Source organism: Felis catus, chromosome C1 (assembly GCF_018350175.1).
Source record: "Felis catus isolate Fca126 chromosome C1, F.catus_Fca126_mat1.0, whole genome shotgun sequence".
NCBI classification, from domain to species: Eukaryota; Metazoa; Chordata; class Mammalia; order Carnivora; family Felidae; genus Felis; species Felis catus.
In genome coordinates, this window is record NC_058375.1 from 79,449,775 (window position 1) to 79,464,007 (window position 14,233).

The following is a 14,233-nucleotide window of genomic DNA, read 5'->3' on the forward strand; positions in this document are numbered from 1 at the left end:
AGAGGGAGAGGGAGACACAGAATCTGAAGCAGGCTCCAGGCTCTGAGCTGTCAGCACAGAGCCCGACGCGGGGCTCAAAGTCACAAACCGTGAGATCATGACCTGAGCCGAAGTCGGACACTTAACCGACTGAGCCACTCAGGCACCCCTCATATCGCCATTTTAAAAAGAAAAATGAAGAGTGATAGGTATCATCAATTTTTGGAGTGTATCAAAACTTATGTAAATATGGGTTTATGGTAAATAGAATCAATAGTTGCTAATATTGGCTCTGTTGTGTAACCTCTAATATGAGTGACATGATTAACATTTAAGATGGGAAAGACGTAATTTGAATCAGAAGTTTACAACTAAATACTAGTACTTTTTCCTAAATGATAGTTTCTTGCATATGAAAACATTAAAAATTTTTCAAACATAAAGCATCTTTCCTAAAGAAGGATCACATCTTTAATCTTTGGATTTTATCTTTCTTTTGGGAAAAACTGAGGTATGTTATTGGTTGTACAAAAGGATAATTGAATATAAACTCCTTATTAGAATAATTTCTACTTTCAGTTCACACAGTGGATAGTTTTACCTTTTGTATGTTTTGGTTCTAAAGAGTGGTTTAATAAGTGTAATCATTCAGAGACTATGCAATATTAAAATATATTTCACCAGTTAGATTATCTCTGTGAGGTAAGTTGCCTACTTATTTGTATAAGCTTTTCATATTTGCAGTCTGAACATTCACAGTATTTGATTTGGGAATGTGGTGATGTTATATAAAGAACAATAATTTGTATAGGTGAGAAATGTTATGTGTTTCCATTTTGTTGTTGTTGCTGTAAGAAGGTTCATATGTATTTATTTTAACTGCCAAGACCTGAAAATGATGTGATAGTGGTCATTACCAATTTTCTTTATCTGGTTATATTTTTACCTGTTCTATTTCATGATTTCATAAACTTGAATTCAAGCTTTGTTCAATATAGTTGTTTTAATTTACATACACATATCTGTGTAGATTTCTTCTTAAAAGTTTGGGGCTAATTTTAAATTAAACTTAAAACTGATGTGTATTTTTATTTTATAGCGGGTATATTTAAAAAAGAAAATTTCCTCAAGATGTCTTTTATAATTTAGATTCTCTTTTCAGGGCCCAGCACTGGAAGATTTCAGTCATCTGCCACCAGAACAGAGACGTAAAAAACTACAACAACGTATCGATGAACTTAACAGAGAACTACAAAAAGAATCAGACCAAAAGTATTCTTCTATTAAGTCTTTTTTACCATTATTATTCCTTTCGGGGTATACTTTGAATGATATGTTTAAATGTGATGTATCGAAGATATAAAAATCATATATCCTAATTAAAATATCTTTTGAGGGAAAAATACACTCCTAAACTTTGCAAAATTTTATGGTTGCTGTGTGATAAATAAAAGTGAAATGTTAGTTTCTTAGGTTGCAGTTTACTTATTGGATGATAATAGTCCATGTCCTCAATAATATTGCAAAACAGTTTAATGGTTCATTATCAACAGTAGTTTTCACCAACATTAACCGCCTCTTACACCTTGATACATTTCATTTTGCTTTGATACATAAATTGAGCTCAGTAGAAACCTAAGGCTATAATTAGTTTGTTTGCAGCAAGTTAGCATACAGTACTTGATTACTTATAGCTTCAGATTCATTGACTCATTGCTGTAATTTTTTTTCAATTTTATAAAAAGTTTCCTTTGGTTCAGTTTTGTTTTAATGAACAGATATTTATGATGAATAAAGGGTTATTAAAGTGAATTGGTGCCTTACTGTCTGCTTTTATAGTAAAGATAAAATTGGAGCTTAAACCATAGCATGAGTGATTGAAAGTTTTTGGAGGGTTTTGTTTTTGGTTTTTTTGTAGCTCAGGCAGTTTCGTTCCAGATTTTTTTTTTTTTTAATTGGAGTATAGTTGACACGCATCACATTAGTTTCAGGTGTAGAAATGATTGAAATTTTGATGTTAAGAATTGTACATCAGGTATAATGGGATGCTTAATCATAAATGAAACACTGTAGTATAGTTGATTCTCATTATTTGTGGTAGTTATGTTTTTTTAATTTTTATTTATTTTTTTTATTTACATCCAAGTTAGCATATAGTGCAACAGTGATTTCAGGAGATTCCTTAATGCCTCTTACCCACTTACCCCATCCTCCCTCTCACAACCCCTCCAGTAACCATCTGTTTGTTCTCCATATTTAAGGGTCTCTTACGTTTTGTCCCCCTCCCTATTTTTTGTATTATTTTTGCTTCCCTTCCCTTATGTTCATCTGTTTTGTATCTTAAAGTCATACGAGTGAAGTCATATGATATTTGTCTTTCTCTAATTTTGCTTAGCATAACACCCTCTAGTTCCATCCATGTAGTTGAAAATGGCAAGATTTCATTCTTTTTGATTGCTGAGTAATACTCCATTGTATGTATATATGTATGTATATGTACATATACATATATATATATATTCATATACATACACACACACCACACACCACATCTTTATCCATTCATCCATCAATGGACATTTGGGCTCTTTCCATACTTTGGCTATTGTTGATAGTACTACTATATACATTGGGGTCCATGTGTCCCTTTGAGACAGCACACCTGTATCCCATGGATAAATGCCTAGTAGTGCAATTGCTGGGTTGTACGGCAGTTCTGTTTTTACTGTTTCCACGGTGGCTGCACCAGCTTGCATTCCCACCAACAATGCAAAAGAGATCCTCTGTCTCTGCATCCTCGCCAACATCTGTTGTTGCCTGAATTGTTCATGTTAGCCATTCTGGCAGGTGTGAGGTGGTATCTCATTGTGGTTTTGCTTTGTATTTCCCTGATGATGAGTGATGTTGAGTCTTTTTTCATATGTTGGCCATCAGAGTGTCTTCTTTGGAGAAGTATCTATTCATATCTTTTGCCCATTTCTTCATTGGATTGTTTGTTTTTTGGGTGTTGAGTTTGATAAGTTCTTTATAGATTTCAGATACTAACCCTTTATCTGTTATGTCGTTTGCAAATATCTTCTCCCACTCTGTCGGTTGCCTTTTAGTTTTGCTGATTGTTTCCTTTGCTGTGCAGAAGTTTTTTATTTTGATGAGGTCACAATAGTTCATTTTTGCTTTTGTTTCCCTTGCCTCTGGAGAGGTGTAGGGTAAGAAGTTGCTGCAGCTGAGGTGAAAGAGGTTTTTGTCTGCTTTCTCCTCAAGGATTTTGATGGCTTCCTGTATTACATTTAGGTCTTTCATCCATTTTGAGTTTCTTTTTGTGTATGGTGTAACAAAGTGGTCTAGGTTCATTTTTCTGCATGTTGCTGTCCAGTTTTTCCAGCATGTGATAGTTATGTACTATAAAGTTATTGTGAGCACTGAATTCGTGAAGACTGAAATGGAAAATACAGGTTTAAGGCTCCATTTAGCCTCTGGCCACAACATTTTCATCACCTGGTCAGTTATAACCTTGTTTTATGTGTGTTTCTATTTGAAGACTCATTATAATATATACTGTTGGTTTATTAACTTTGAACTCAGGGCTGATAGCACTGTAACTCATGCCTGAACAAAGTCTATCTAACCACATAACATTTTTTCCATAAGGCATCTCACAGCCTTCTTGCACTTAGAAACACTAGACAGTACTTCAGCACTACACTTAGGGGCTTATTTTAAAAAGAAAAAGCAATAAAGAGCACAGAATTAAAAAAAAAAAAAAAGGCACTAGATGGACCCCGAAAAGGATACTTGTTCAGAGTGTCTAAAACTTAGGAAAGAAAGAAGGCTGAAATTACTCAAATCTTCTAAAGATAGGTGATATTAAAATAGTAGAGTCAATTATATTTCAGTAAAACTAGAAAGTAGAAGGGATTGTTTTCAAAAAGACGTATAACATGAGATGAGAAGAAACCTCTGTCATTTTATGTAACACATTTAAAGGATGAGCAGAAGTTGAGAAAGAGCCACTGAAGGACATTATGAGACAGTAGAGGTGAGAAGAAAGGAAAAGAAAATGTAACTTCTAGGAAATTAAGAAGGAAAAGAGTTGTTAGCCAGTAATGTCAGATATTAGAGGAAGTCAGAGTGCTGATTGAGGCATACATAACCTACAGTGTTGTGATTAGAGAAATGAGGAGGAGATGAATGAGCTGGGAGAGGGTCAAGTTAAAGATGTATTCCTATTTCTAGCATGGATGAGTGGGAGGCCAAAGACGCTGTGAACTAAGGAGGAATATATGTCTATGGAGGAATATAATGAATTTGATTTGGGACATGAGTTTAAGAATATTGAGGAATATTCTTCCAGTCCTTGATTAAACCTATATAAATACAAAGACACATACGTGTGTGTGTGTGTATACATAATATACATATATGTAATATATACTTACATATATTACATATATAAAATCTCATAAATGAGAAGCAAGAAATGAAAAATCTCTTTTTTTATTCCAAATGTTTTAAGATGGTTTTCATAAATTGCCCACTCTATACAATCATCTTTATGCACATTATCTGTAAACAGGTAATGTTTGACTATATTTAAAGAGATGTTATTACTCTCTTAAGATAGGCTACATGAGAGCCCCCCAAATCAAATGAAACTCTTTTATCTGGGAACATATGAAGTGAATATTTAATTCTCTGACTTCCTTCTCATTTTCAGAGAAGCACTCAACAAAATGAAAGATGTGTATGAGAAAAATCCACAAATGGGGGATCCAGGGAGTTTGCAGCCTAAATTAGCAGAGACCATGAATAACATTGACCGCCTACGAATGGAAATCCACAAGAATGAGGTAGGTTTGTTACTTTGCAGTTGTCTAAGACAAATTCATTTGTATAAACTTCATTATGATAGATTGATTTTTGCTACAATTTTATCTTCAAATATTTAATTTTAGGGTTACCATCTAAAAGAAAGGAATCATTATGGTCTATAATCTTTAGAATTAGTCCCTCATTCAAGTTTTTCTTTTTAATTAAAACTTTATGTAAAACTAAACATTTATGCTTATCAGCTATGAAGTTGATCATTGGTCAAACTGGAATAAAGGTTTCCATTCTCTAAGAATTACATAATTATAAAAACTCAAAGCACATTTTAATTGTAGGCTATCTTTTGAGCTTTTAAGAATACTTACTAAGCCCAGTTTTACTTATTTTTTTCCTAAGGCTTGGCTCTCTGAAGTTGAAGGCAAAACAGGTGGGAGAGGAGACAGAAGACATAGCAGTGACATAAATCATCTTGTAACACAGGGACGAGAAAGGTCACTTTTTGCATTTTATTTGTATTTTTTTCCCTCAAACTTTTTTCACTTTTTTCTAAATTTCGTTCTAAATTTTGTTCTAAAATTTATTCTAAATTTCATACAGTTCTTTTTCTTCTTCCTTGATGTAATGGGTTTGGCTTTTAATAGCGTTAGTCTTATGAACCTAAATGATTTTCTGTTTCTTTACAGTAGTTACACATAAAATATGAAATTTCCCATTGCTGGTTTGTTCTAGTTTGTCATGCATCCAAAAACAAAGGTATGAACATAGAAAATTTGTGGAGCTACTGTCTGAAGGCATAGGCTCCTCAGACCTGGGAAGATTCCCTTAAGGTTTAGATGGAGTTGGATGGCTTATGCTGAAGAAAAACTTAACTGTTAAATTGCTTAAAGTTTTGTGAAGGAAAAAACAATATTGTTAGTTTGAGTCAGAGCTTCCAAAAGGCATTTTGCTAAGTTTCCATGCTTTCATACCATTTGTGACAATTTCCCCCTCTGTGTATATGTCTCTCCCCACTCTGCCCCACTAAGAGCCAACAAATTAGAATTCTCCTTAGAGAAAATTTGAGAGATCTAGTATCAAATCTTGGTTACTACTTACAGTGTAATTTGAGCAAGTCATTTTTAATGATCTCTGAGTCCCAGTTTCCTAAAATACAGAGGTTAAAATCTCTATCCTACAGGGGTGCCTGGATGGCTCAGTTGGTTAAGCGTCGTCTGACTCTTGATTTTAGCTCAGGTCATGAACTCCCCTTTTGTGAGATCAGCCTTGCATCGGGCTCTGCCCTGACAGCACAGAGCATGTTTGGGATTCTCTCCTCCACTCTCCCCTTCCCATTCTCTATCTCAAAAATGCATAAACTTGAAATAGAAAAATAAAATACCTACCATATAGCGTTATTAGTAATAAATGAAGTAATGTACATAGAGCACCTCCTAATAAAATACCTGGAAACAGTATGTGCTTGAGAAATATTGGTTCTTCCTTCTCAAACTCATCACTTTTTGAAAGAGTACCTGTATATCAAGAGAAACCCACAAATATACTGGTTTTCTTACTAGTTAAAACCTAGATTAAAGTAATCTAATCTCTCTTGTTTGTGTTAAGAACGTGGCTTTTAGGCATACTAAAAGTGCTTTTAATTTCTGATCATACAGATTTTCCATTATCTTGTTCAGTCATTTGATTCTTTAGCAAAATTAACATTTTTTCTCTTTGACTTAAAAATATTTTAAGGAAAAAGATGCCTATGGGTTTACCTGTTCTTTTGGATTTTCTGAGTTTTACTAACCTCCCTGTTAGCATGATTAACTGGAAGTTAACTTTATTAGGAGTCTTTTTGCTTTCAGTGACAATAAATATGAAAAGGGATTTTATTGGCTTGCTTTAGGGAGAGCTTGATCTAAGAGCTCAGATGATATCCGCAGGACTGTTTCTCTCCACCTCACAGTTCTACCTTCCACTATATTGGCTTCATTTGAAGGCTTCATATGGTGATCTTCCAAAGCACTGGGCTCATATTTCTCCAGGTCCAAGTCCAGTGGAAAAGGAAGGGAGGGAGCTTCTCTTCAGTCCTAAGGAAAAGTCTCTGTGGGTCTTTTCTATCTGACCAGGTTATAAGCCTACTCGTTAACTATTCACTCTGACCACACAAGTGCTGTGCTGAGACGGGCCCTCTGGAGCCAGGACAGAACTCCCCAGGAAGTCTGTGAACTGACCATGGGTCTGGGTGGGTCTCCTGTGGAATTTTAGGGTTCTTTTGCCAAAAGAGGAGGTGATAAATCCGGGATGATGAAAGGCAAATATTCCCTACATTTCTCCATTTTATCTCTGGACCCAGTGATAGACCTATTTGTTGATTGCATGCCATATGCCTAGAACACTGTAATTTTTTGGTTTCAGGAACTTCAACAAACAAGCATTTTGTATTGCAGGCAATTTATATATATCATCAACATTTAAGAAAATGAAGGCTTAATTTGGAACTGTGTCATTGATATGTAGTTCTGTGAATTGATCCTGAGATCAACCTTCAGATAGCATAAAAAGTTTCCATCTTTGTGATACTTGATGAGATAAACTTCTATGTTTTATAGTCCTGAGGGAAGTTACACTGATGATGCAAACCAAGAAGTCCGAGGGCCACCCCAACAACATGGTCATCACAATGAGTTCGATGATGAATTTGAAGATGACGATCCCTTGCCTGCTATTGGACACTGCAAAGCTATCTACCCTTTTGATGGTATGATTTTCTTTTGTATTTGATAACATTGGTTCCTTAAAGTCTGCATACACTGAAACATGTACTTAGGTGTCCTTAGCTAAATAATACATTGTCAGAAAATTATAATTCCAGCTCATTAGTATGAATATTTTTGTTTAACTGTATTACAAATAGAGGTTTTTCTTATATACATGACACTGAAAGAAAACTACCAGTGTTATCAGCATCCCAGTACAGATTTTTATTTGACTGTCAACTTTGGTTGATAGAGAATTTAATTTCCCCCAGAGATCTTACTAATGCTACATGTAATCACTAAAGTTGAAGCAGCTTGAGCAGGTGGCTCAGAACCTAGGAAGTGGAAGTCTAGTGGATGCCACTATAAGCTCTTCCTTGTAAGTTGCTAACATTGAGAGACAGGTACAAGGCAAATGGCATAGCTAAATGTCCCTATTATAGCTTGACTCTGTAGGTCATATTTTCCAGTGAGAAAAGGAGAGAATGTAGTAGCTTCTGACTATGCCATCCTTCCCCTGTGAGAGATGGGGAGCAATCCCTGTGAGGGAAGGAAGACATTGTGGTTCTCTCTTGCAGATTTTTCTGCTTGTGGACTGTGAAAAATCCTTTTCCTCAATTCTGAGGAGTAGAGAGTAACACTTTCACAAATAAATTGTTATAAAATGGCATGTGACTTAAGGTCCTTCCCCACCCATCCGTTGTATTAGTTTTAAAGTTGAGTAAAGTTTTTAATTACTCCTCATTCTGAGAAAATAATACTGAATAAGGGCTTGCTATAATGTAACCTAGAGAATTTAACATGTTAAATGAAGACTGATTTGTGAAAACTATTACTGCTAAGCGGGTTGGGAGTGGTTGGCAATGGGGAAGAAAGAGAGCCCTGAGGTTCATGAGGTTTTGAAGGAAGTTTGTGCTTTGTGGCTGTGACTATTCTGCTTTCACCATCACCAGAGGTGAACCTGTGTTTTTGTCTGGTCTCTTTCAAAACTATATTCTTCTTTCTTCCCGCCCTCTCACAGTCTTAATATTTTCCTGATTTACACGTCATGAATTTTCTAGACAGCAATGCCACTCAAATTTGGGAAAAGAGTTGGAGAAGTGAAATAGGAGTTAGAATATCCTGTCAAATCATAAAATGTCATTGAGCTCAGATACTTCATCTGTTATATGGGGGTGATATTAATAATGCCAGTTTCTCAGGGCCACTGTCCAGTTCCAGTGAGATAATGTTATATATGAAAGTGTTGGATAAACTACAAAAGCATCATAGAGCTGTTGCTAATAAGATCTTGTCACTGGGCTCTTGGTTCTAGGTATGTTGAAATCTAGTAGAGTTTCATGTTGTTTTGTGTTGTATTTGTAACTTTTACTCGAAATTATTACTTTAATTACACTTGTGCTGTGAAAATTCTCATTTAGGACATAATGAAGGTACCCTGGCAATGAAAGAAGGTGAAGTTCTATACATCATTGAGGAAGACAAAGGTGATGGCTGGACAAGAGCTCGGAGACAGAACGGTGAAGAAGGCTACGTTCCCACATCATACATAGATGTAACTCTAGAGAAAAACAGTAAAGGTGCAGTAACTTACATCTAAACTAACCAGGCAGCTTTGTGACATGTATGACATAGGAACAATAATGGAAAATGGAAACACATTCAATGGGTGGGAAAACATAAGAAAACTTAGAGCATCCAAGATACATTGTTCACTATGTGAGCTGAGTGTAGGCTCTATCTTAAAGATGTGAATAGTACCACAAGAAACCGTTCTCATGATGTTTTACCATTTGAGTGACATTGGTGTGAAGCTTAATTGATGCCTTTTGCTTTATGTCCTGCTTAAGTCTCTGTGAAAGATTTGTGCTTTTCTGCCTTATAAGTTATAGAATTTGATCTTTGGGCAGGAATCCATAGATAGAAAGCCCCCTTCACCCAACACACACTTTGCTTCTGAAAACACAGTGACTGTAGTGAATTTAAATAAGTAAAACTGCTCTGAAATGCTGTAGAAAGCTGGCTCCCAAAAGAGTGGTTTAGCATAGGAGTTTGAGTTTTTGTAGCTACAGTTTTTAGGAAGAAAAGTCATAGTTGGCTTATTGAAAGAATAAGAAATACAGTCATTTTCATTTTCCTCCCTGTTCTTTGCTTTGGTTTCCTAAAGGAAGAAAACAAGCACCTCAAACGTAAATCTATTTCAGTAGTAGGCTAATCAAGAGACCTGCAAAATAAGCCCACCTGGTCCAGCTCTTGAGTGAATAAAATGGTTTTCTTCTGAGACCTGAAAATATTTTCATCTAGTATACTACAAATTTTTAATAATGTATAAGCTTCCTTCCAAATTAATGCTTGTATTTTTCATCTTGAATATGTCTTTGGGGAAATACCGTTTTGGTGATTGTTTAGCATTTAGCAGTTATACGTAGAAAAATAGATTCTAAGTACACTGAGAGGAAATCTTGAATGGAAGGCAAGTCCTGGCAAATTTTACTTTGAAAACTTTTGACTGGGTTGAATGACTATATCTTTATCACCATTTAGGGCATTTCCTCATTTTGGCTAAATCAATTCAAGATTATTTTTTCCCATTAATTTCAACAAGCATTTGTTGGAAATACTGTACCGTAAAGGATTGTGCAGTGCTGGTCATGTGGGGAAGTAAAGTGAGGAAGCACTTAAGAGACTGGTCCTTTAATTTTGCTCATGTCCCAGATTTTTCTGGTGTTCTCACATAGCTGACTGTAAAATAATTTTAGGACAGACACTTTGGGGACAGACACTTTAAACTGAACACCCCTTTTGGTCTTACCAAAGGTCTTCAGTAATTGTTCTTTTCTTTTTCCTCCTGGACTACAGGTTCCTGAAGAGGGTTTCTGAGGAAATGGGCAAGATGTTGAAGGAGGTTACATGCAGCTGCTTTTAGGGGGAGGGTATTAGAGTTGTCAGGCTCAAACAGAGAGTGAGAGAAGCAAGTTGCATGAGTGCATGCAGACGTTTTTTGTTTTGTTTTTTTTTAAACTAACTTCATTATCATTTCCATACATTGTTTTAAAAAATCACTGTAATACCAATCCTTAAATTGGTCATTCACAATTATTCACATAAAGGGAACAAGCCGAAAATGGCTAACCTTTTTTTCCATTTCTTTTACTGATGTCTAAATCAGAAAGAATGCAGAGCTCTCATTAAATTTGTCTTCTCTTTGGCTGTCCCAACAGGACTGTCTATCCCAGCTCTGTTCTAATTGGCTTTTAGACCCGTCGTCTGTTAGAACCCTCGCCATTTGTCAGTGTCTGCCTGCGCCACCTCTGTGCTTGCTTAACATCCTGTTGCATGTCTAGAGTGATTGGGCTAGATTTTTCAGGCATGTCTTTATAATCCCTTGTTCTCGTCAAAGCCTTTGTTTTGTTTTACATTTGTAGTGCAAGTCACTTTGTCAGACATCTCCAGCACTAATGTTTCCATCCTAGTATTCGTGTACGCTGCTATAACTTCCCCACTACAAACATTCCAGTTTGGGCATGATGAAGAAGTAGTTTGTGGACCTGAAGTGTCTGTGATAAGAAAAAGAAAACATCTCTGCTCTAGCCTACAGCCGGTTGAAAGAACTCTGAAACGTGATCCATCTTCACCTCAGTCTGGGAAGAATCTATAGTCAGCACTGAAATCCTGGCATAATAAACACACAAGATCCTCACCACCTCAAGACACAGGACTGTTGTCAGAAGTCAGCTGCTTCCATTCAAATGCTGCCTTAAACTAGAGTGCCTAAACCTGTCGATTGCCAACACTACCACTACAGTATCCCACAAAGGGCTTTATGTGTCAGCTCGGTGCGACCTCCTTTAACTCGGCAGCGCTGCCGCGGGTGCCGATGTAGCCTTGGTAGGTGGCTTTTAGAGCTCTACCATGTGTGATGGTGCATCTTCAAATTTATGCATCAGACTAAAGACATGTCCAAGTCCATTTTACTTTACTCAGTGTTTTTAGGAGAAGTTTTATGGACTCCCCCCCCCCACCGCCTCCCCGTTGTGTTTTAATTTGGGGTGACCATGTTCTTATTAAAATGGTAGTCTGTTTCCAAGTGATGCTTTTGTTTCAACCAGATAAAATTTAGTGAAACTTTGTAATGATCTATGTGCACTTTTACTTGTACAATGGAAATTCCTGTTTGTTTATACTTGTAAATATAATTGTTGTTAGTGCGCCTGTTGCTCATGTTGTCCTGCCTCGCATTTGTGATTCTGTTAATGACTTGTATCTTAACTAATTTCTTAGTAGTGTTTAATAGGGAGATGGGCATGGGTGGGGGGATATTTGTACCACAGAAGCTTCATTAATTTTGTTCTTTACTGTTTTGAGGGAAGAAAGAACGTGAAATGGGTCTGTGTATTATTGGATTTTAAGCAATATTTTAGAAGCTGTGTGACTGCTTTAATAATTCTTTCCCAGTGTTATTTGAATCCTACTAGCAGTTATACTAAAGCTGAATGACAATTGTGTGAAAGTTAATGCCTTCATAAGATCAAGTGCACCCCTGTTACACAGCTGACATATAGCGTATTACCTTTGAGGCTAGTAAACTATGAAGTTTAGATTTTGAATCTCTTTACAGGGTTATTTATATAATGTGACATTATTCAATACTGACAGACTACATAAAGTAGTTTTAAAATCTAGTGCTATTTTTATTTTAAAGGTTAGCAATGAGGAGGAAATGTGATCTGGCTGTGTTTGTCCTCTGTACAAAGCCTGAAGTGCTTGTGTTTTTTTGGCTGACGGCCACAGAGGGCAAAGTTTAAGGCTTTCTTGTAAGGACTAACTGTTCTTTTCAGGCTACTGTTTGTTTTTCTCAAAGCAGGATTTGCTTCCGTAGGAGGCAAGGTCCTTCACGTGGCATAGTGCAACCTGTACGTGGGTTATTACAATAGGACAGACATTTGTACTTGCACAGTTTAAATCATTCTTAAATCATTCTTAAATTTTGAACATGTGAATTGTCCAAAAGAAATCTTTAATTTTTCAGTAATTTTTACTCTTTTTGTGCACATGTTGATTTCTTAATGGTAAATGCTTTGTTTAAGATAGTGTTCTCTGTTGAGAATATTTTCATGGAATAAAACAATCTTTTCATGGTCAGTTAAGGTGTATAGTGTGTTATCTATCTCTTATTCCTACGTGAACTAAAGAGATGTCATTATTTTGTTCTTTGTTGTGCTAAATGCCTGATGATACAAAGTAGATGACGAGTTCTATAAGTGGAAGCATCTGTGTTGAATGACTTTTTTTGCAAAGCAGTTTTGGAAATTTTATTTTAGTTTTAGTTTCTTTCAAGCTTTCCTAAAGGTGGGGGGGGGGGAAGCTGTTTCTTTAGAGTAAATTTAAATTGAGTGTGGTAATTTGAACTTTTTATCTTTATTCTACTGTAGCTGTGTTGCACAAACTTTCCTTTTAAACCGTCTTCTCCTCTGCGTCCATAAGAAGTGACCCTACGCCACATACCTCAGTCTGCCCACAGGCTGGACAGCATTTACTGTGCTTCTGCTTGAATTCCTGGTCAGAGAGCACCTGGTCTTCCTGGCATTTCAAAACTTGGGAAGGTATTGTTTGCTACAGTTAGTGTCACATCTGTTGTTTTAGGTAATCTTAATTGCAGAAGATTCAGCTTTTTAAAGGGGCAAATATGAAGCTATGACTGTTAACTTCTAGAAACCCCAAAAGAGAATAAAACTCAGGGTTAATCCTGAACAAGGAGGGGTCTCTGTTGTTGTGATTAATAGAGATCTATGCCAAGCTTGGAAGTGGCAGGAAAACAGTGTCAGTAACAAAAACTCAAAACAATGAAAAGGGCTTTTGCTATCTGAACTGAGATCAGGGAAGTCAAATCCAACTTGCTAGGGAAAGATAACATCCCTGTAACAATCTCAAGAGGAAAATGATCTCCAGACTTGTTGAAAAGGATAGATTTTCTTTGTGAGAAGCTATTAGTTTAGATGAAAAAATCTAAAGAAACGCCAAACCTATTTCAATGAGCTCATCATATACCTGGGGTCAAATGCATTCCTGACTGTAGTTACTGTGAGTAAGAAACTACAGAAAATAGAAGAGGTGCCAAAAGATTAGAGATGGAAAAATACAGGTGAGGAGTAAGTTCTGAAAAGTTTGACGACTCTTAAAAGTACTTGACAATTTTGTCAGCATTTAAGAGAAAATGTGATGGACAACTGACCTAGATCCTAAGCTAAGAACAGGCCACATCAAATTAACCTCATTCCTTTCTTTAGATAATACAACTGGGAAACTCAACGGACATAAATGTCTTGATTCCAGCACAGTTTCAGCATTTGACAGAATTTCTTACTCATTCTTGTAAGGTGGTGATAGCATTATTGTAGAAAATGGGAGCTCGCAATAAAGCTGACTTAGTAAACCCAGAATATCAACCCTGAGGAAAACTTCTTGTGGAAGATATGTATGAACCATACATAATAAATGTAAATCTGCCACCCAACTTAAATAGAAAATTATCCTCTTCCTCTCCTTCAAGGATAACCACTATCCTGAATTTCTTCGTTTTTCTTAGTTTTACCACAAGGGTATTTTTTCCAAAACTTGATTAGCTTTCCGTGTTTTTGCATAAAGTATAATGAATATAAGTTCCAGTACATGGGGGTTTATCTCAAAAA

The 14,233-nt window shown here is 36.1% G+C and overlaps 1 protein-coding gene across 4 annotated transcripts in view; it reads left to right on the top strand.

Annotated features, from left to right (window-relative positions):
• FNBP1L (formin binding protein 1 like) overlaps positions 1 to 13,301 on the top strand; it is a 124,219-nt gene extending 110,918 nt beyond the window's left edge. For 2 of the 4 annotated variants that reach the window (XM_023258912.2, XM_023258914.2), the window contains 6 exons: positions 1,142 to 1,251; positions 4,694 to 4,826; positions 5,203 to 5,297; positions 7,398 to 7,546; positions 8,966 to 9,124; positions 12,977 to 13,301. In XM_023258912.2, coding sequence (XP_023114680.1) covers positions 1,142 to 1,251; positions 4,694 to 4,826; positions 5,203 to 5,297; positions 7,398 to 7,546; positions 8,966 to 9,124; positions 12,977 to 13,002 — 672 coding nt within the window. In that variant the 3' untranslated portion in view covers positions 13,003 to 13,301. Of the gene's footprint in view, positions 1 to 1,141; positions 1,252 to 4,693; positions 4,827 to 5,202; positions 5,298 to 7,397; positions 7,547 to 8,965; positions 12,687 to 12,976 lie in introns of those variants that run through there. The other 2 variants (XM_006934916.5, XM_023258915.2) reach the window with 2 other exon arrangements.
• Positions 13,302 to 14,233: the final 932 nt, after the last annotated feature.